This window comes from Lacerta agilis, chromosome 4 (assembly GCF_009819535.1).
Source record: "Lacerta agilis isolate rLacAgi1 chromosome 4, rLacAgi1.pri, whole genome shotgun sequence".
NCBI lineage: Eukaryota > Metazoa > Chordata > Lepidosauria > Squamata > Lacertidae > Lacerta > Lacerta agilis.
Genome location: NC_046315.1, coordinates 22127941 through 22149647, shown reverse-complemented (window position 1 = coordinate 22149647; position 21707 = coordinate 22127941). Strand labels below are relative to the sequence as shown.

General features: G+C 39.7%; 1 protein-coding gene across 1 annotated transcript in view; it reads left to right on the top strand.

Moving 5' to 3' along the window:
* The window catches only part of ZDHHC20 (zinc finger DHHC-type palmitoyltransferase 20), a 40155-nt gene that overhangs the window by 11177 nt on the left and 7271 nt on the right, over positions 1-21707 (top strand). Inside the window, exons 2-9 of the mRNA XM_033146314.1 lie at positions 833-859; positions 5895-5989; positions 10216-10336; positions 11543-11612; positions 13188-13220; positions 13988-14108; positions 20028-20160; positions 20960-21086. Of these exons, the coding sequence (XP_033002205.1) occupies positions 833-859; positions 5895-5989; positions 10216-10336; positions 11543-11612; positions 13188-13220; positions 13988-14108; positions 20028-20160; positions 20960-21086 (727 nt within the window). The remainder of the gene's footprint in view (positions 1-832; positions 860-5894; positions 5990-10215; positions 10337-11542; positions 11613-13187; positions 13221-13987; positions 14109-20027; positions 20161-20959; positions 21087-21707) is intronic.

Here is a 21707-nt window from a genome sequence, read left to right as displayed (position 1 = left end):
ATGAGATTAAATTTATTTTTAGTATGTTGAATCTGCTATTGGATGTATGTAATCCTGCTGGGCTAAATAAAAATAGACCAAGACCATGCCAGCAATAGTAACTGAAGTCTAGTTTAAAACTGCTTTGTTGGCTTTGTTTTGGTTAGTGAACCTCTACCTGGTAACCTGTGCTACAATCAGGGCTGGCAAAAGGACCTGAATCTGGGCTTAACTGCAGAGCCAAGAAAGAGAAAGGGTTGTAGTGCAGGCACAAGGCTAGTTCATATCTTGGCATATTAGCACCAGATACAATAATCTGAACTGGGCCATGGAGTATGAAAGAAATGGCAATTGCCCAAGAGCACAGTACATGTGTGACTCACCTGGTTTTGATTCTGGGGCTTCAGCAGGTTTAGCCCTCTGTCAGCTGAAGCTTATGGCTCCCTTACTGATACACTGACACTCTTTCAGTGGTTGTCTGCATTACTTGAGCTTCATTTTCTTGAAGGAAAAGTGAAATAAATAAAATTGAAGAATGTGTGTATTTTGCATTCTTTTGTCACACCTACTGCTTTCCCCCACAAGAACTGAAATGAACATAGCTTTTGTGATCAAGCCATTTCCTAACTAAATAGATGCAACAATTTATGTGAAAGGAATTGTTCTCAGTTGCTGAACACACACACACTGATTTTTTTCTCTTAAGTTCTTGTGCATACTTTGGAAAATGGCAAAATAAATTTTCTCCAGGATTACATTAAAATTAGATGATCTTTGCTCAGGTTTTATTAATATTGGTTTCTAAAAGACTACAGGTAGACTCACTCTAGTTTTTCTGTTTTTCCCCCCCTAGTTACAATAACCTCAACTGGCGAAAAAGGTAAGAATGTTTCTTCACATATATTTCTTTGCATATAATGCATATCTTAATTAACCTTGGCAAAAATATTACCTTTTGTTTGATTTTTCGAATTCCATTGATGTATTTTTTATTAAGAATAGGTTAATGGCACAAATTTCCCCTACTCTTGTGTTCCTGCATGCCATTGGTTATGCATGTACAGTATGTGCTTCCTTGCTTATCTCTTCTTTTAGTTTCCCTCTTATAGTTGCTGCCTATAATTATAATCCTTCTCTCTTGTGGTTGCTGCCTATAATTATAATCCTATCATCTTCGGAATTAGCACAGAGAGAAAATAAAGTGATGTAGCTAGGACACATTTAAAAAACGGGTGGTATCAGTAATGGATTTTCAATAGGGGAAAAAATGCCAGGTATGCATCAGTTTAGCACGTTAGACATGCATTTGGAAAGCTCTGAGAAGTTGATCAACAAAAATGTTTCCGGGGAGAGTTTACCTGGCAATTTAGCCTCACATTGGGCTATTCATAAGCTGAAGTACAGTGGTACCTCTGGTTATGAACTTAATTCATTCCGGAGGTCCGTTCTTAACCTGAAACTGTTCTTAACCTGATGTCCCACTTTAGCTAATGGGGCCTCACACTGCCCCTGTGCGATTTCTGTTCTCATCCTGAAGTAAAGTTCTTAACCCGAGGTACTACTTTTGGGTTAGCGGAGTCTGTAACCTGAAGTGTTTGTAACCCAAAGTGTTTGTAACCCGAGGTACCACTGTACTGCATCCTGAGGACTGCTGTTGCTACCACCTGTCAGGCTTAAGATTCATTTCTTTTCCCAAGAGAGTGTGTTGGAAGCTGCTGTGAATTGCTCTCACAATATTTCTACATGAGAAATTCAGGGGCTGGAGTGTGGGGAGAGAATGCTTGTAGAGTACAGTGGTACTTTGGTTCTCAAACTTAATCCATTCCGGAAGTCTGTTCCAAAACCAAAGCATTCCAAAACCAATGTGCGCTTTCCCTTACAAAGTGCCAAACTTTATGCATTCTGGAAGTCCGTTTGACTTTCAAAATGTTTGAAAACTAAGGTGCAGCTTCTGATTGGTGCAGGCGCCCCAGAAGCAATAGCCGACAACTGCATTGGACGTTCAGCTTCCGAAAAACGTTTGAAAACCGGAACACCTACTTCCGGGTTTTTGGCGTTTGAGAACCAAGGCATTTAAGTACCAAGACATTTGATAACTAAGGTACCACTGTATAGAATTTAGGAAGAGGTTGCCAGTCTCCAGAAAGCTTTTCTTTACTGAAAAGAATATTTACCTTGATGGTTGAACAGAGGTGTGAAGCAACTGTCATTCTCTTTATTTTACTTTCTAATGTGTTAATCTTTCTGCAGTTATTGCTGTTGGAAGAATTCCATTTGACTTCAAACACATTTCTCGAGATTGTGTGGCTACAATAGACATAGCACATTCTCTACCAGTTTAAATGTGGCTTCGTGCAAAGAGTTCTGAGAATTATAGTTTGATTAGGATTGCTAACTGATTCCCCACAGTATTGCAGCGGTTCTCAAAGGGCGTGCTGCGCCACACTGGTGTGGCAGCAGAGGTTGGCAAGTGTGCTGGGGAGATTCAAGGACAATCAAAGAAACATTTAAACATTTCAGTTTAGTATAATACCGAATAATTCTTTTTATTTGCAGAATATGAATAGATATCTTTTCAAAATGAGATCAAGAGCATCAAGTGATACTGAGGACAAATCCCTCTCCCTGCCTCTGTTTAAGAGCCTTAGAGCATTGGCTGTTCTTGTACAGTTCTCCATGACACATTGTTGAGAACTCGGGTTTTCAACTCTGACCAATATGAGAGATCAGCAAAGAGAACAGCTTCTTTGTGTTGATGAGAGTTTGTTTTCCTCTAATTAGACCCAGTGGCAGAGCACGGCGTGCATGCCCTGCTTCCAGGGGCGGGGCCATCCACCTGTGGGGGTGGGACTAGCGGCTCACAGGGCGGGGCAGGGTGCTCTGCAGGGCCTCCGAGGAGTCTGCCTGCCTCCTCCCACTCAGCCATCCTACAGCTGAGGGGGAGGTGGGTGGAGTGTTTGGGCAGCGTGGAGCCTGTGGGTGCTCAAGCCACTGTGTCACTCCCAGGAGAGACATGTGGCTCAGGCGTGCTGCAGGCCCTGCGGTGAGTGCCATCCAGCATTTTGTCACCCCGCTCAGTGGTGACACCCGGGGTGAACCGCCCCCACTGCACACCCCTTCCTCCGCCCCTGATTAGACCTAATATAAATAAAATTACTTTGCAAAAGAAAGCTCACACCTCTCGTTGAATTGGTATACATCAGGTACATATATAAGAGGCTTGTTTATAATTATATTTTGGGAATGATTCGTGTTATTATGTAGCTGCTTAGTTTTTTGTGTTCTATATTATAAATCAAGCACTGCTAGGAAGATTCCCCCCCATGTATTTCTTGTCAATAAGAAATTTGGTGTGGCGCAAACAAATTTTTATTCTGAAAGTGTGGCCCAGAGAAAGAAATACATTTGAGCACCACTGTAGTATTGCAATTCCATGGAGAAGGAATAGCTGTTTAATCGATTTAAACCTGTGGGATGCGTATTTCCTGCTTTTGCATTTCTAATTTTATCTTGAGATGCTTGTTTGAAGGATTGCCAAAGTGAGTGTCTGTCTGTGGGAAACATTATTTATGTATATTCTGATCTATATTTCTAGGTTAGCTTTCTTATTACCCAGTCAGCTGAATTTTTTTATTTGGCATTTGTTTTCCTCCTGCTTGTGAACCCTGCCCTTGGTCTCACTGTTCAGTGTTCTTTTGTTGGTAACCACTCTAGTTTGATTGTTTAGTTTCTTCCTCTTTCTTGATATTGTATCTGAATCTGTAGGAAAACACTTGTGGTAGAACTGTCTCTTATTCTGTGGTACACCTATAAAGTAGGATGCTTAATTTAGAAGAAGGGGGGGAGAGCAACAGAATTATGGTTCTGCTTGTGCTAAGTCACAAGAGCCACAACGAAAAGGTCCCAGTAATAGTCTCACAGTTCCTTTCTGAGGGAAAAAAATTACTGAGGCAAGATGCTGTATAGAAACTGCTAGTAAATCAGGATTAGTATTGAATGCATGCAGTTCCTCAGTTAAATTAATGCATTATGATTGCAATCAAACAATAATTGCCTGACATTATTTGGATTTTTGTGAATTGTTTGGATATAGACCCTTCTATATCCAATTATTGTAAGTCCTTATAGTTCCTGAAATTAAGAAATATTCAAACTTCAAACTTGGAAAACCTCAAGCTTGATTACTTTTCTGCTTAAAATAATAATAATTTTAAACATTCATATTTCCCCTCTGCAAGGATATATTCCAAAAAGACTACATATAAATATTTTAAATACTTAAGAATTAAATTACATAATATACTTGGCAGAGTTTTAAGGTTTCATATAACTTTCTAAAATAAAGACTGTCACAGGAAAATCTAGCATGTGCACAATGTCTTTGGAGCAGATGGAATCCCCTAATGTTTCTGGGATTGGACTGAGGCTTAATTGTATATCTTCTTAAACTTCTATCCTTTATCAGACTGCGAAAGTAGGTCAATAATTTCTCCTTTGGTGTGAGAATATGACAGAAGTAACATTAAATATTCAACACCATGCGGCAGTTTTCCCCACTCCATCAGTTAGTTATACAAAGTGCTTTCTTTCACCATTCTTAAGATTCTTCTGTAGATGCTTGGTAGAATTGATAGTATAGCAGCAACTGGATTTAAGATGCAATAGCAAGCCTGCTAATTAGTATTTTGTTATCTTCTTAATGTAGCTTAAATATACCTATTTAGAAATCAGGTTGGATTAGGCCACTGGAGGAACGTATAGGCCAAAAAGCGACTGCACTTGGCAGTCTTGTAAATTAGTTGGGAACAGCTATGAATTGCTTCTTAATCCATAGTGTGTTAGCCTGGTAGCACTAGCTAAGGAGGAATTGCTTCTAGGTGAATGAATGAGAAGGCTGCTATATTTATAATGCTTAACCTCAGTGACAGATATTTTACCTGTTTTCATTATTTGAATAGGAAAGCAGCCCTTAACTCAGAGGCTCAATTTAGACACCAAGCTAAACAGGTTGGCACTTAATACCAGTAGTACAACCTTTCCCAAGGTTTCAGCTTCCAAACAGTCAGGCAAACCATGGTTTAGAGCTGCTTTTCTGTTTTGCTTTTTTTGTTCTGTGTCTGCTCAGCAGGTGCATACAGTCGTACCTTGTGTTACGAACACTGCGTGTTGCGTTCGTCACGGGTTACGAACCCGGAAGTACTGGAACGGGTTACTTCCGGGTTCAGCAGTTCGTGCATGTGCAGATGTGTCAAATGACGTCATGCACAGAAGTGCTGAATTGCATGGCGAGCCTGCACAGACACGGCGCTCAGGATGCGGACTGCTCCGGAACGGATCCCGTTCGCATCCAGAGGTATCACTGTATTTAGGTGTGGTAGCTTCTGAACACCTACTTCAAACAATGACTTCTGATTCTGGTTTGTAAGCTACCTGCAAACCATGACTTATCAGTGGGGACATCATGCCAAACCATAGCTTAGCTTCAAAAAACCATAATTTGGCTTGATGTCTGAATTGAGTTGTATGTTAGAGAAAGTGCCATGGATTCTTTTATTTGAGATGATAGATTTTGGCTTTGCTTTAACATGTTTATACGTACTGAATTCTTACAGCATTCTAAAGCAGGTGTTTAAAAAAGAAATAGAATCATATTATGATTGAAATTTAAAATGTGTTTAAAATCTGGGTTAAGTTAAACCAAAATAATTGTTTTTATTCACATTAGTAGAATTCCTCCCGACACTGATTCTATAGTTTTTTTCTCTTCAGAGATAGCTAGGAGAGCATACCATTTGTTGTTCTGCGATCATCTCTTCAAAGTTATTTTGCTGATACAATGAAGAAAAAACATTGCGTTTTTGTTTTGTTACTTCAGCTATATTCACTAAAACCTTATTTGTATTTTTTTATTGCAGTTGTCTACCTTGTGGTTTTTCATCTGTCGTTTGTCATGTTTGTGTGGTCCTATTGGAAGACTATTTTTACATCTCCTGCCTCTCCTTCTAATGAGGTAAAGGTTAACTTTGGCAAAACGTTGCCTTTCTTACAACAGAATTGTTTTTGCTACTGATGTATGATGTGGTTTGCTTTTTTCATTTCCATTCAGTAAGTAACACTATTCTGTTGTGAATGAAACTATTAAGAATATTTTCTATGATTAACACATCATTGATTCCAACTTCGCATGTCATTAATTTGGACATTAATTGTTCACGTTTCCATATGCTGTGATCCAATAATGTGGCATTCAAGTAGGAGACATTGTTAGTCAGTTTCTCAATCTAATATTTTGAAATGGATATGAATTAGTTCACTGTATATATATCTCTGTAAGCATCCTTATTTTAACAATTTCCCATTGTGCTCAGTGACAAGTCTCATACTTGTTTAGGAATTCTTTTATTTGTGAGTAGACTCCAAACAATACGCAAGCACAATATGGAAGAGCACTAAGTCAGCAGGGAGCCACCATTGTTGTTCTGAGCAATATGTCATATTTATCAATCCATATGTCTCATCAGAGAAGATGATGAGAAAAGTAATGCAGTAGTAAAGCACTATTGAAACCTATTTGGCTAAATTAAATTAGGCATGACTGTTCCTAAAGTTGTGGGTACTGTCTAAACTAAGTAGTGCTTGGGGCAGAACCATTGAAGTCAGTGGACTTAAGCTACTTAAGTCATTACTTCAGTCTTCTCTATTGTAAACGTGTGCTGCTTTTCTACCAAAAGTTGGCCTAAAGCATATTTTTACAGCTGAAAACATTTCAGTAGAAAAAAAAATTGCCCTAAGTGCCCCCAAAATGAAGGATATCTGCTGGCCAGATATACTATATTTTCTGTAGTTGTTGTTTTTTTTATTAAAAAAGACTTGTGTAAATATTGTGACCCGTGCAAATTACAAAGATTTTACCATTTGTTTGGCTACTCTGCACTGCACTGCATCTGTTAGGACTAGTGCAGATAAGGTATTTCTGATCTCCTAACCATGGTTTCCATGTGTTCTTATCCAGTTAAATCCCTCAGTATTTATTTATTTATTTAGATATTTAGATATTTTAGACATTGGTCACAGTTCCCACAGTGAATGAGTTTTTGTCTCTTTTGTGGCCAAGTCTGTAATGCCAAGATTGTTATTGCACATAATTGAGATGTCGTTATATGGAGGAAGCTGAGGTTGCCAGGGAGCATGTGTGTCAATTCCTAACAAGTCTGGATCAATTGACCAGTTAGCTAAGCTTTCATTAAGAGGAATATGTAGGAAAACCTCTGACTTGGGACAAGGCATCCTCAGTCCCATTACTTGCACACTCACCATGTAAAGGACCAGGGCTGTCCATATATTATAAGACATATTAATTACATCTTGACATAATTACCTCTTCCAATACTGTATGTATTCTTGGGTAGCAATAAAGAGGTACCGATCTAACTGATAGAAAAATGCATTCTTGTAGATTGAAATAATAGGAAATCTGTGTTTAAAGAGCATGCTCCCTGCATAGAGTATCTTTATTCATAAATTATGGTTGATTTATCTCAAATACCTAATGCAAATATAAAAGAATATTATTTTAGTTTATTAAAACAACCATTCTTACATAGCGGGGAAGCCTGTACTACAAAAAGAATTGACTGCAGGTTTTGCTGTACTGCAATGCCACATTTTGTAAATGAAAAGAACAATTGGTTTTGTCTAACACCCTGGAAAGAAACAGGAGAACAAAGGGATGCTGTTTTTTCCAGTTTAATTGGAAAGCATTCTGCACCTTTGTTTTTGTTTGCTTTTTGCGATCTCATGTTATTTCAAATGTATGTGCTACTGGACAATTTTTTTAAAAAAAAATTGTGTTGGTCTGACACAGTAGAAATAGATATTTAAAAAAAAATTAAAAAATTGTCCAGTAGCACCTTATGGACCAACTTGGCTGCCACACAAACCCAGACAACACCATTACTGGCCCCAACAACATCAAACATACCATCTCAGGACTATTTAATCGCTCATCTTCTAACATTGTGTATGCTATCAAATGCCAACAGTGCCCTTCAGCTCTCTGTACAGTGGACGCTCGGGTTGCAAATGCGATCCGTGCGGGAGGCGCGTTCGCAACCTGTGCCACTGCGTCTGCACACGCGCATGATGCAATTGGCGCTTCTGTGCATGCATGTGTGCCAAAACCCGGAAGTAACCCATTCCAGTATTTCCGGGTTCGGTGCGTTCATATGTATTGGACAAACAGGCCAAACCCTACGCCAAAGGATAAATTGACATAAATCTGACATCAGGAATCACAAGACAGAGAAACCAGTAGGAGAACACTTCAATCTCCCAGGACATTCTATACAAGATCTCAAAGTAGCTGTCATATTACAAAAGAATTTCAGAAATATACTGGAAAGAGAAGTTGCTGAATTACAACTTATTACCAAACTTAAAACTACGGAGAGACCTGGTCTGAATAGAGACATTGGATTCTTATCTCATTATACATGAAAAAGCTATTTTTGGCCATCTCACCCCTTGCTTTTTCCTGCAAGACCAATTGCAGTCGTTAACAGTCATCAACAGGTTTACCACACCTATCAGCCCATTACCCATTCCAACCACCCTTTTGAGTAATACCCCTCCCCACACTCTCACTATATATAAAGGTCTGGTGACTTCTGTTTCAGTGTATCTGAAGAAGTGCGCATGCACACGAAAGCTCATACCAAGAACAAACTTAGTTGGTCTCTAAGGTGGGACGCAGGTGGTGCTGTGGTCTAACCCACAGAGCCTAGGGCTTGCCGATCAGAAGGTTGGCGGTTCGAATCCCCGCGATGGGGGTGAGCTCCCATTGTTCAGTCCCAGCTCCTGCCCACCTAGCAGTTCGAAAGCATGTCAACTGCAAGTAGATAAACAGGTACTGCTCCGGCAGGAAGGTAAACAGCATTTCTGTATGCTGCTCTGGTTTGCAAGAAGCGGCTTAGTCATGCTGGCCACATGACCCGGAAGCTGTCTGCGGACAAAGGCCGGCTCCCTTGGCCTATAGAGTGAGATGAGCGTCGCAACCCCAGAGTCGTCCGCCTTTACCTTTAAGGTGCTACTGGACAATTTTCTTTTCTTTTTTATATATTTCTTAAAGTATCCTGGTTTCTTATCAACATAAACAGCTTGCCTGAGCTTCATCTTTTAACAGTTTCTTTGCAACACCCTTGCTCTTGACTAGCTGCCAGAATATTTACATGATATTCTTCTTACTTGGGGCAGACATGCCCTGCAAAGTAAATTATTATCAACTGAGCAAGTCCCCTAGACATTCTGGATGTATAATTACTTTAGACTATACAGCTATTAGTGTCTTCCTGGGTACATTTTATTCTGTTATGTCCTGACAAGGACATTTAAATCGCCCCTTCTCCAGGGCTTTAACAGTAAACTGACTCAACAAAAAAAGCTGGAAGTATGAAGACCTCTAAAGGCAGCCCTGTTTAGGGAAGCTTTTAATGTTTAATATATTATTGCATTTAATATTCTATTGGAAGCCACCCAGATGGGCGGGGTATAAATAATAGATTATTATTATTATTATTATTATTATTATTATTATTATTATTATTTGTGAGGATGGGAAAGAACGAAGGAATCATCTTGGAGGATGCATACCGAAGGTGCATTAGTCTTGGCAGACCCAACATACTGTTTTCTTTACCACCACCACCCCTTAAGAACAAACAGGAAGCAGTCTTTGATTCCATTCAGCCTGTTGAACTCACAGCCCTGGTCAGCAGGCAGCAGCACATATTCACAGAGAGCATCCTACAGTACTTTATAACTAGGGGGAGTGATTGTTAGTCACTTAAAGAGGCATCCATATAGAACATTTGATTTGGCAGCCATACTTGTGTTCAATTCAGTTCTTTTATCCTAGGGAAGGGGTTGTCAGGCAAACATGTACCTTGAAATGCAGGCTTATTTAATTTGCATCTTCACCCTGAGAATCATAGAATTGTAGAGTTGGAAGGGACGAGGCCCTGATGCTTTTTCACAGTTATCTAAAAGTTCCTTGTTACACATGAGTAACAACTTCAAAAATAACATTTTGAAATTGATTTCTATAGAATAGCTATGGATTTGCTTTCTCCTGCCCATTTCTGCTTTGAATTGCTAACAGAAATCATTAAAACAAATTGATGTATTGTTTAGCTGCTATTATGTGGCATTAAAAAATCATAGCTCTATTGTCTTTTTCAGTTCTGTTTGTCCAAATCAGATAAGGAACAATATGAAAAAGAAGAGAGACCAGAATCCCAACAAGAAATCCTCAGAAGAGCTGCTAAAGACCTCCCAGTCTATACTACAACAACCTCAAGAGGTTAGCCTGCAAAGAATCCTAGCACTGCATAAACTCCTTAATGACGCTATCAAGTTTGATTGGATTGGGGCCATTCAGCAGGCATAATCCTTAGGCTTACATGTTATCTCCCTTACTTCCGGATTCTTGGCAAACAATAGTTTGCCATATCATTTGAACCTGGCAAACCAGGGTTGGAGAGCTTGGTTTGAATGAAGTTTGCATTCTTGATTCATAGGCAAACCATAGTTTCCTTGATTTGGATAAACAGGTAACCTTTGGTTTTCTGAGAATGCAAGGAAGGAAAGTAATTGGCATGGATAAGTGGAAGCGTGGGAAGAGGGAATGCACAAGGGTGAGGTTCATACCTGTTAGTTCTTCTAATGAAACCATGGTTTAGCATTGTGTTTCAGCTAATTCACCATGGTGAACCATCTAGTTCTTCAAATTGGTTTTAGCCTGTTTTATCTATTAACCAAGAGGCAGACAGGTTTTCTAAAGTAAAACCAGCTCTGGAATTGAACTTTGCACGGAGACGTAGCTGCTTAGGGAGAATTTAAAATACATCTGTATGTGCATCTGTAGCAGGAGAAAAAAGATAACTGCATTCATGCAATCGAAACTTGGCTTAATAAGCTATGGTGTGTACAAGTTGCACCTGCATGCAACCTCTGTGCTCCCACTTCACTCCTGCTGTCACATGAGTGGGAAAACAAACCCATGCAAACCAGGAACTATGGTTAATTTCTTCCAAACAAGGCAGGATCTGGAAGCCTACTTTAAACAGTGGGTTAAGCCATATTTTAATTCTGCAAACCAGACCATAAGCACATAAGAAGCACCTCCTGGTTCAGCCATTGGTACATCCACTCCAGCATCCGTTTCCCACAGTGGCCAACCAGGTGCCTGTGGGAAACCAGCAAGCAGGACCTGAGTGCAGGAGCACCCTTGTGTCATTGTGTCCATATGCTCAGACTAATGTTTAGATTACATTTATGTTTAGCTCATCACTTGTCCAAATGTGTATCTTGCATTCTAGTTCTCGTCATGATAGCTTGCTCCAACCTCTGCTATATGCAAGCTACCAATCACCTTTACCGCACACTGTGTATTTTGCTAAAGCAGACTCTTGGCAGAATCCTGTTTTGAGGTCTAGATTACCTCTGACCTTTGGATTGCTAAACTAAAGCGTCATATTTAACACCTTGATTTTAATGTTTAATATAGCCATAAGATACTGCGATAGATGCCAGCTTATCAAGCCTGATCGATGTCACCACTGTTCTGCCTGTGACCTGTAAGTACTTGGGGGTACTTAGCCATGGGGTAGGATAGACTTCTTCAGATTTATGCCTCTTAGTGTTGTCAGTATCTAGCACATGTTCACACCTGAAACTACTGTGTTATTTTTCCAGGTACAGGATGGTTCTCCACAAAAATAAGTTTCACTAGGGAGTTCCTGGGTTTATACCTCATTGTCTTCAACCCTATGCTTCTCTGCCTTCACTTTTGCATTCCTGTGTTCTGTTAGCACTTTTGCTGTTGTCTGTACTGCAGTGACCTGCTGGAAGATATTTGCTTGTAGTCATACGCTTTAGATTTAGAACATGCTATGAAAATTAGATATTTATATGCACGTATGTTTCACTTCATGGGCGAAAAATTAGTTTGGGGGAGATTTTTATTGGAGAAATGACTGTAGAAGAGGAAGCATTCTCCCCCCCCCCCTCAGCTATTTTTTCATTCAGGCTTCCTTGGCTGCTTGTCAGAAAGAGGGGGAGTGGGAGAGGAAAACAAACTTTTAAAATAAAAAGTTAAAATCTGAAAAGAAAGGAAGAGGAAGACCTACACAACATCTTGCGTGGCTTTGTAGTGGGTAGGAATTTTGGCAACTGTGATGTTTGCCTGGATGTTGAAATGCTTTAATAGGCTTTGCAAGAAAGAGATTAGATATTAAGGGTATGCACAGGCTCCAGGCCTTGCATTGTATCTGATCTTCTTCTGAAACACTCTGTTTTGATCTGTGTTTCAGGTTCTCTGCCACTCTGTATACAATTAAGCTTTGCGTTTCCCCCATTCAGTATAATGGATAACCTAACAACAACGATAACATTTCCCTCTTTTGGCCAAAATAACTTACAGACACAGAAGCCCCTCTGGATAGATTAAGCCTGTCAAACTACAGACAAATACATGCAGAGGCTTGTGGAGGAGAATTAAAAGGGATTAATTTTGCTCCATAATTCCTGTTGGGTTTGTCTCTTCCTTACCTTAAAGTAATTAATTAGAATAAATAATTAAGAGGTGGTATATTTTTTAAAACATGGCAGCTTTGCACCAGTCTTTTTTCTGATTGTTGTTTGTGTCCTCTGATAGCCTTTACAGATCTCTGATGGGCCTCATGATGCAAGGTTGTCGAGAAACCTATTTGCAGGGTTCTGAAGAGTTCTGGGCTTTTGTTAAAGCAGAGGAACATAGGATTTTAAAAACAAAACAAAACTCAATGAAGCTTTCACTTTTCAAAAAATCCCCAGCTGTTGTGCTTTAACAAAAAACAAACCCAGAGCCTCACTTCTTGCAAAGCCTGTGGGCCACCCTAGAGAAACACAGAGATAGGAAAACATTGTTATATGGCGCAGAAAAGAAAAGAAAAAGAGTGGCAGTGTGACCCAGAGCTTTGTGGGAACCTAATCTGACTCAGAGGATATAATGACATCATACCTTGACTCAGATGGGAAGGAGGCTGAATAACTAATTCAGCTTTTTATTTGACCAGTGCACACCTCAATTAGACATTCTTGTTTGGAAAATCCACATTTGTACTGTTTTGTCATCATTAACTTTATTGGAAATGTCTTTCTTTTTTCCTTAGGTGTGTACTGAAAATGGACCATCATTGTCCTTGGTATGTTTCTCACCCCCCCCCTACACACACACCTTGTGTTCTTAATTTTTGTCTGTGCAGAGAGAAATAACTAAACCACTTATTGCTGACTGTGCTGCAGGCTGAACCAGGAACAGGGATAACTAGGAGTGACTACCTCCTCTGGGGAAATTTTGATGCTACATTAGTAGGAGTTGGTCTACTGGCAAAGTCTAAATGTATATTGGGTTTGATTGATTCTTATAACAGATTACATTCCCAAAATGAAAGCCTAAGGCTGCAGTCATATTCTGATAAAATTAATGGGAAGTTTTATATTGACTTAAATCGGAACAGGATTGCACCATAAAAAACATTAATATTATTACGTAGTGACAGTTTCTACTGAATGGTTTTAATACTTCCCTTCAGAAGACTTATAGTTTTAAAATAAAATCAGGTTTAGAGCAAAAAAGGATCATTAGAATGAAAGAGACAATTCGTGAATAAATGGAAACAACTGGACAAAATACAAATTGTATTCATGTTTGCATAGTTAATAAGCAACATTTCAGTCATTTTTAACTGATAAAGGGGTGGTTTTTAAAAAATCAATTTCAAGTGTAATGCATTGTAAAAGAGAGCAAACTATCCTGACCTAAAGGGAAACTTTTTCACTTTAGGCATTTAAGTTACTTCCAGAAAATAGTTTGCCTAATTCTGTTTGCAGTGGCAAACCTAAAAGATAGATCCTTTTAATGCCTGCCATTCTTCCAGGTTTACTTAACAGTTTTTCTTTTCTTTTCTAGGGTGAATAACTGCGTGGGATTTTCAAACTACAAGTTTTTCCTCCTGTTTTTATTTTATTCCCTCCTGTATTGTCTTTTTGTTGCCTCTACAGTGCTGCAATATTTCATAAAGTTTTGGACAGTAAGTTTTGTTTTGTTTTTTTAAAAAATCATCTATTAGATATTTTATCTGTCTATTTAGCTGTCTGTCTCTGTGTGTTTAAACATCATGCATTTATTGTTGACATACCACATATAACCATCATCAGTTTGAAGTGGCTGAAGGAATAAAAAGCCTACCGATAGTTAATCTAAATTTATTTATTTAATAATGTGTGTTTTTTCAGATTCGCTAGAGCTGGAAAAATCTGGGACAGTTTTTGCTCTGCATGTTTTAAGAGACCACATTATGTTCATGACGACATTTGTAACTCAAAAAATGTCAACATTGCCCTCATCTAATTCCAAAATAATGATCTTCACTACTCTGATTGAGTAGCATTATTTACTTTATATTAAATCACTACCTGAAAATACAGTACAATATTATGAAGGCTGTAGACCACAGAGGTTTGTGCCACAAGAAGCCAAAATTTGCCTCATGTTGCCAATGGCTGTGGACTTGCACTGTTGTGCTTCTGAAAAACATGGAATATAATATAGCTTCTTATTTAATGAGATAACTTCTTACATTAAAGAATTCAGTTTTGATTTCAGAAAACAGTTTATGTGTGCATGTATCACAAGTAGAAGAAAAATTCTCTCTTAATATTCCATGAGATCTTCTCTTGTGAGGATAAAGCCACCCTTCTGAGGGTTGGTTAGGCATAGAGAAATATAGGCCTTATAGAATCATAGAATTGTAGAGTTGGAAGAGACCCTGAGAGTTGTCTAGTCCAGTGCCCTGCCATGCATGAATCCTGCCCACAGCCTCAAACCACCAGCCTCCTGGTTAACAGCCAGACATACTGATCCACTGTGCCACAAAGGGCTTTATTTGACCATGCATTTATTGGCTTGTTTCCCATTACATCTGATTTGGGAAACTATGGTTACCAGTTTCAGAACAGGCCAGGATCTTAGATCAACTTTAAATGGTAGCTTAAGATCCTAACTTGTTTCTAATTTGAAAACCACCCTTTCTGGGTTTGGAGATAATGGGGAAAACGATGGTTTCTCAGGAGGCTTATTGCAACCTCCTGAGATGGAAAGGGTGGTGTGCATGCATACAAGACTCACTCATATTTCTTTAAGCTGAGCTAAATACATCTGAACTGAGACAGACTTGGCAAACGCCATCCAGTGAGCTTTCTGCCTGAAACATGGGAAGCTACTTTATATCAAATCAAACTACTGGTTCATCAAGCTCAGTATCGTCTGCACCAATGATGGCCAAACTTGGCCCTCCAACTGTTCTGGGACTACAATTCCCACCATCCCTGACCACTGGTCCTGTTAGCTATGGATGATGGGAGTTGTAGTCCCAAAACAGCAGGAGGGCCAATTTTGCCATCAGTGGTCTACACTGACTAGCAATGGCTCTCCAGGGTTTTAGACAGGAGTCTCTCCCAGCCCCTGCCTGACAATGATAAGGACTGTACTTGGAACCTTCTACATTCACAGCAGATGTCCTATGCATCCTCACCCAGTGCTTTAAATGTGACGGGATGCATCCAAAATTCTGTGCTTGGCACCACATACGCTTTCTGGGTTTACCAATGATCTGTTATAGAATCATAGAGTTGTAGAGCTGGAAGGGACCACGAGGGTCATCTGGTCCAACCCCCTGCAATGCAGGAATCTCAGGTAAAGCATCCATGACAGTTGGACGGCCAACCTCTGCTTAAAAACCTTCAAGGAAGGAGATTCCACAACCTCTCATGGGAGGCAGCTCTTGCTGTCGGAACGTTTTCCCCGATATTTAGTCTGAATCTCCTTTCCTGTAACATGAAGCCATTGGTTTGAGTCCTACCTTCCAGAGCAGGAGAAAACCAGCTTGTTCCCTCTTCCACGTGACAGCCCTTGAGATATTTGAAGATGGCTATCATATCTCCCCTCAGTCTGCTCTTTTCCATGTTAAACATACCCATAGCTACTGTTTTCAGTAACTGTAGTGAAAGTTACCAAAAGATATTAGAAGAAGAATTATATATAGCAGGCATGTCCAACAGGTAGATTGTGATCTACCGGTAGATCACTGGACGTCTGTGGTAGATCACTGGTAGATCACTGGCTCCCCCCAAAGAAGCTCAACAACTTTGGCTCCCCTAAAAGAAGCTCAACATTTTTGCCCTGCACCCCCCAAAATGTGGCTTTCCTCCTCCCAAAAAGAAGCTCAACGACTGTGACCTGAACTCCTAAAAAACAGGGCTTTCCTCCTCCCTAAAAAGCTAAACAACTTCGACCTGAACCCCAAAAAACAGGGCTCAACTACCTTGACTTGAATCCCCCAAAAGGGGGTAGATCACTGCCAGTTTTAAACTCTGTGAGTAGATCGCAGTCTCTTGGGAGTTGGCCACCCCTGACATATAGCAATACATATGGTGCAAATAAGGAGATAAGTGTCTCTGGGCAGCTATTGGTAATAGGCAGATAGAATTGTAACATTATTTCATGTGATAATGTAATATCAGTCAGTGGCTCTGAGATACTGGAACTGGTTAATCTAAAGACGTGTTTGTTTGTTTAATTAATTAATTAATTAATTAATAATTTTATTATTTATACCCTACCCATCTAGCTGGGTTTTCCCAGCCACTCTGGGTAGCTCCCAACACAATATTAAAAACACAATAAAACATCAAACATTAAAAACTTCCCTAAACACATTCCGTTCCTGGTCTCTCTCTCTCTCTTTCTCTGTCTCTCTCTCATTGTGACTCCCATTATTTTTTCAAGATACTAATAGATATTCTTGATTTCCTCCGTTTTTCAGATACGTGAGTTTTAGCTCACTAACATTTTGAAAGGAAACATGCTGCTTTCTTTTTTAACATTTTTGAAGATACTTCTGCATCAGTTCTTATAAAGATAACATTCTAAAGCAGTGGTTTCCAACTGGCACAACCTACCCAGGGAGTCGATGGCACATGCCTGCCAACTGTTTGGGGCGGCCATGCTGTGCCCCAAAACACACAAGATTGCAGCACAGGTGCATGGCCCAGAAAACATGCATCCCAGCCTTGTGCTGGGACATGTTGGAGGGTATGGTGGCACCATTCACATAACCGAAACTACCACACAGATGTCAGCATTTTCAAACGCAGGGGGTCCATGGCTTTGCTTTTGAAAAACATGGAGTCTGCAGTACTTAGCTAATTGGGAGCCACTGCTCTAAAGCATAGGGAGATCTGTGGCTTTTTAAAGATCCATTGATAATAGTTTAAGCTATGATTTTAGAATGAAAGTGATATACGTAAGCAAAATGATAGGTATCTTGCCTGTACCCAAACCCACTTTTAGTTACATAAAAAGAGCTAAGCACCTTACTATAAATTGAAGAGAGTCTCCAAATAACTCATTCCGTAATTCTATAATAGTGGTAAGGACATTATGCTTTCAAAATGCTCTGATTTGTAGCTGGGTAACAAATTTCCAAACCTCACATCACTATGAACATTAGCTTCTAAGAGACTTCTTGGATCTATATAAAACTAATTGGCTTCAAGGCTGAACTTCCAGTGTGGAAAATTAGAGAGAGCAATGTGTTAATCTTAATTTTAATGGTGTGTCTTGAGTGCACACCATTAAAATAAATTACCTTTTACTTCAACCTCATTGTGCAAACACAAGCTCACCTTTACATGTTCATCCACTGAATGTAGACTAAGGCCTCTTGCCATTGAATGCTGCACGCATAAGCCATTAATTTTCTAACAACGTTTTTACTGTTTCTGAACACCAGCCTTGAAGGGATAAAGCTATTTAATAAATTGTCTTTATTTGCACAAAGCTTTGCCGCAGGAAATCTGCTGAGAATTGCCCAAAGGTAAAATGCAATTTAAGCTGAAGTCTGTTCTGGTGTGCTCATTCATTTTTAATAATGAAACAAGATTATCATACTATTTTGTAATACTATCTGTATAATTATGCATTTTTAATTAATTGAAGCTTATTGTGGAGAGCCGAAGAAGAAATTAGTACACTTAAATGCTGGTGGTAACTTAAATGGATGCTACCGTAATCTGTGATGAGAGAATTTTACTTTTACCTTTCTATTTTAAAGGTCATCTTTTAGAAATAATTGGTTTTTCAAGCTATGTAACTGCTGCAATTAAACTATTTATTGTTTCATGAGATTTTTGTAAGCTGAGCATATGTGGAAAAACTTGAAACTGAATTAAAAATACACGAGACCTTTTCTCATGAAATGACACTTCTACTCACTGTAAAAACATCATTAAAAAAATGACCATGCACATTCCCTATAACTTTTACCTTCTTACAGAGGCATACATTGTATGTGGTGTGTGTTGGTTCACATGATCATGTGGCTACTTACAAATAACTGTGTTCAGTTAACTTCATACTGAACGCCTAATAATAATAATAATAATAATAATAATAATAATAATAATTTATTTATACCCCGCCCATCTGGCTGGGTTTCCCCAGCCACTCTGGGCGGCTTCCAACAGATCATTAAAATGCAATAATCTATTAAACATTAAAAGCCTCCCTAAACAGGGCTGCCTTCAGATGTCTTCTAAAATTCTGGTAGTTGTTTTTTTCTTTGACATCTGGTGGGAGAGTGTTCCACAGGGCGGGTGCCACTACCGTGAAGGCCCTCTGTCTGGTTCCCTGTAACTTGGCTTCTCGTAGTGAGGGAACCGCCAGAAGGCCCTCGGCACTGGATCTCAGTGTCCGGGCAGAATGATGGGGGCGGAGACGCTCCTTCAGGTATACTGGACCGAAGCCATTTAGCGCTTTAAAGGTCAGCACCAACACTTGGAATTGTGCTCGGAAACGTACTGGGAGCCAATGTAGGTCTTTCAAGACCGGTACTATGTGGTCTCGGTGGCCGCTCCCAGTCACCAGTCTAGCTGCCGCATTCTGGATTAGTTGTAGTTTCCGGGTCACCTTCAAAGGTAGCCCCATGTAGAGCGCATTGCAGTAATCCAAGCAAGAGATAACTAGAGCATGCACCACTCTGGCCAGACAGTCCGCGGGCAAGTAGGGTCTCAGCCTGACTCCCAAGCTACGCACCTGGTCCTTCAGGGGCACAGTTATCCCATTCAGGACCAGGGAGTCCTCTACACCTGCCTGCCTCCTGTCCCCCCAAAACAGTACTTCTGTCTTGTCAGGATTCAACCTCAATCTGTTAGCCGCCATCCATCCTCCAACTGCCTCCAGACACTCACACAGGACCTTCACTGGTTCTGATTTGAAAGAGAGGTAGAGCTGGGTATCATCTGCATACTGATGAACACCCAGTCCAAACCCCCTGATGATCTCTCCCAGAGGCTGCATATAGATGTTGAAAAGCATGGGGGAGAGGACAGAACCCTGAGGTACCCCACAAGTGAGAGCCCAGGGGTCTGAACACTCAACCCCCACTACCACTTTCTGAACACAGCCCAGGAGAAAGGAGCAGAACCACTGTATAAGAGTGCCCCCAGCTCCCAACCCTTCTAATTAAGCTCAGATCGGTGGGAGGAAAGCTCCTGCTGCCCCCATTTCCGATTTTATAGTTGAATTTATAGTGTGTAGGCTTACTCTGCATCTTCCCTCAGGCAGTTTAAGTTATGTAAAGAAAAATACACGTTGTAAACATCGTATAGGAAGTATAGCAGCACTTAGAAATCATACAGACTCACAACAAAGGATGTTGAATGTTCTTTTACAGTGATACTCATGTACACTCTGTCTCAAAGTAATGGCAAGCCCTGTGACTTGCAGTTCTACATTGGTTTCATATAATTTAGGTTTCTAAAATGCTAAATATGCTCATAGTAATGTTCGGATATAGTGATACTGGCTTTAGCTCAGAGAGGCAACTTTATAGAAGACCAGCTATTGAATAGAAATACTAATCTCCCCCTCCTTTTCTTCTTCTTCCCAGAATGAGCTGCTTGACACACGTGCAAAATTCCATGTTCTCTTCCTTTTCTTTGTGGCTGCCATGTTCTTCATCAGTATACTGTCACTTTTCAGCTATCACTGCTGGCTGGTTGGCAAAAACAGGTCAACAATAGGTTAGTAAACAGTCTGCAGTATTGTTATCTATTCCAATTGCAAGAAACTCAACGTTATTCTACTTTATCCTCACTGTTAATCCTGTGAGCTAGGTTAGTCTGAGCATGTGCTATTGGCTCAAGGTTGCTTAGTGTGTTTCATGGCTATGCTTACTCATAAGCAAGTCCCATTAAAAATCCCTGGAGTTTAGGATTGTGCCCCTCAATCAGCATATCGGTTTAAAGTGACTTATGCTGTTCCCTGCTACCAGCCCTTTTAACTTATTGAAATGCTTCCTTTCCATCTTAGGTTGGCTGTTGTTAGATACAGGAACTGGTTTAAACCATACCTAATGGAACATCTTTACTGAAAATGTCTGTTTAATTAGTTGCTTCCTACATTTGTTCCAGCCGCTGCCTTTGTTGAATTTGGTCCGCTCATTTTTTAAGAGTGCAATTTTTAAGAGTGCAGTTTTAATGAAAACAACAACACAACTCTTTTATTTTGTAGACATTTTGCATTTTTGCTACTTAATGACTTTAAAGGATTAGACAAATACATGGAGGGTAAGGCTGTCAGTGATTACTAGTCTTAATGGCCATATATTACCTCCAGGCTCAGAGGAATTATGCCTCTGAATACCAGTTGCTAGGGAGCACAAGTGGGAGAGAGCTGTTGTGCTGCGGTCCTGGCTGGGCACTGTGAAAACAAGATGCTGGGTGGGCATTTGGTTTGATCCAGCAGGGCTCTTCATATATTCTTAAGAGATCTGTCCTCTTTCCCACATTTGTTTACTTTTGTTTTCTGTGTGTGATACAGAAGCTTTCAGGGCACCTATGTTTCGAAATGGACCTGACAAAAATGGCTTCTCTCTCGGATGCAGTAAAAACTTGAAAGAGGTTTTTGGAGATGAGAAGAAGTACTGGTTGCTACCGATTTTTACAAGGTATTCTTATTTAAATTTTATTCTTCTACTTTTAAAAGTTATTAAGAGTAAAATCTAGAGTTTGGTGATTTAGTGAAGCTAGCAATCCTAAATACTGCTAAAATCGTAACTTGTATATTTCCTGAACAATGAACATTCCTATGTATGAACATTCCTATGTGCTAACTAAATGATATATTGTCTGCTAAGACCTAAACTGCATTATTTTTAAAATTATTTCTGTGCATAATGTAGCCTGGGAGGTTGCATGTTCAATCCTCTATATTGTGATGTCCTTGTTCTGTAGTGGGTATTTAAGACAAATTAATTAAAATATTCCGTATACCTGTATGTATGTGTGTATATGTATGTGTGTGTGTGTGTGTGTGTGTGTGTGTGTAACACACACACACACACACACACACACACACACACACACACACACACCTTTTTCTTCATGGCCGTGCCACAGTACTAGATACGAGTTTTTACTTTTAATCCCTCTGTATTCTAGACAGTGATTTTTGTTTTCTACAATTGTAACGTATGTTGTTGACAAATGTTTTCAGAACTTTGCAGTAGACACCTCTTTTATTCTACAATCATAACTGTTTGTAAGTCTTGTGCATGATTGCCTGGTAG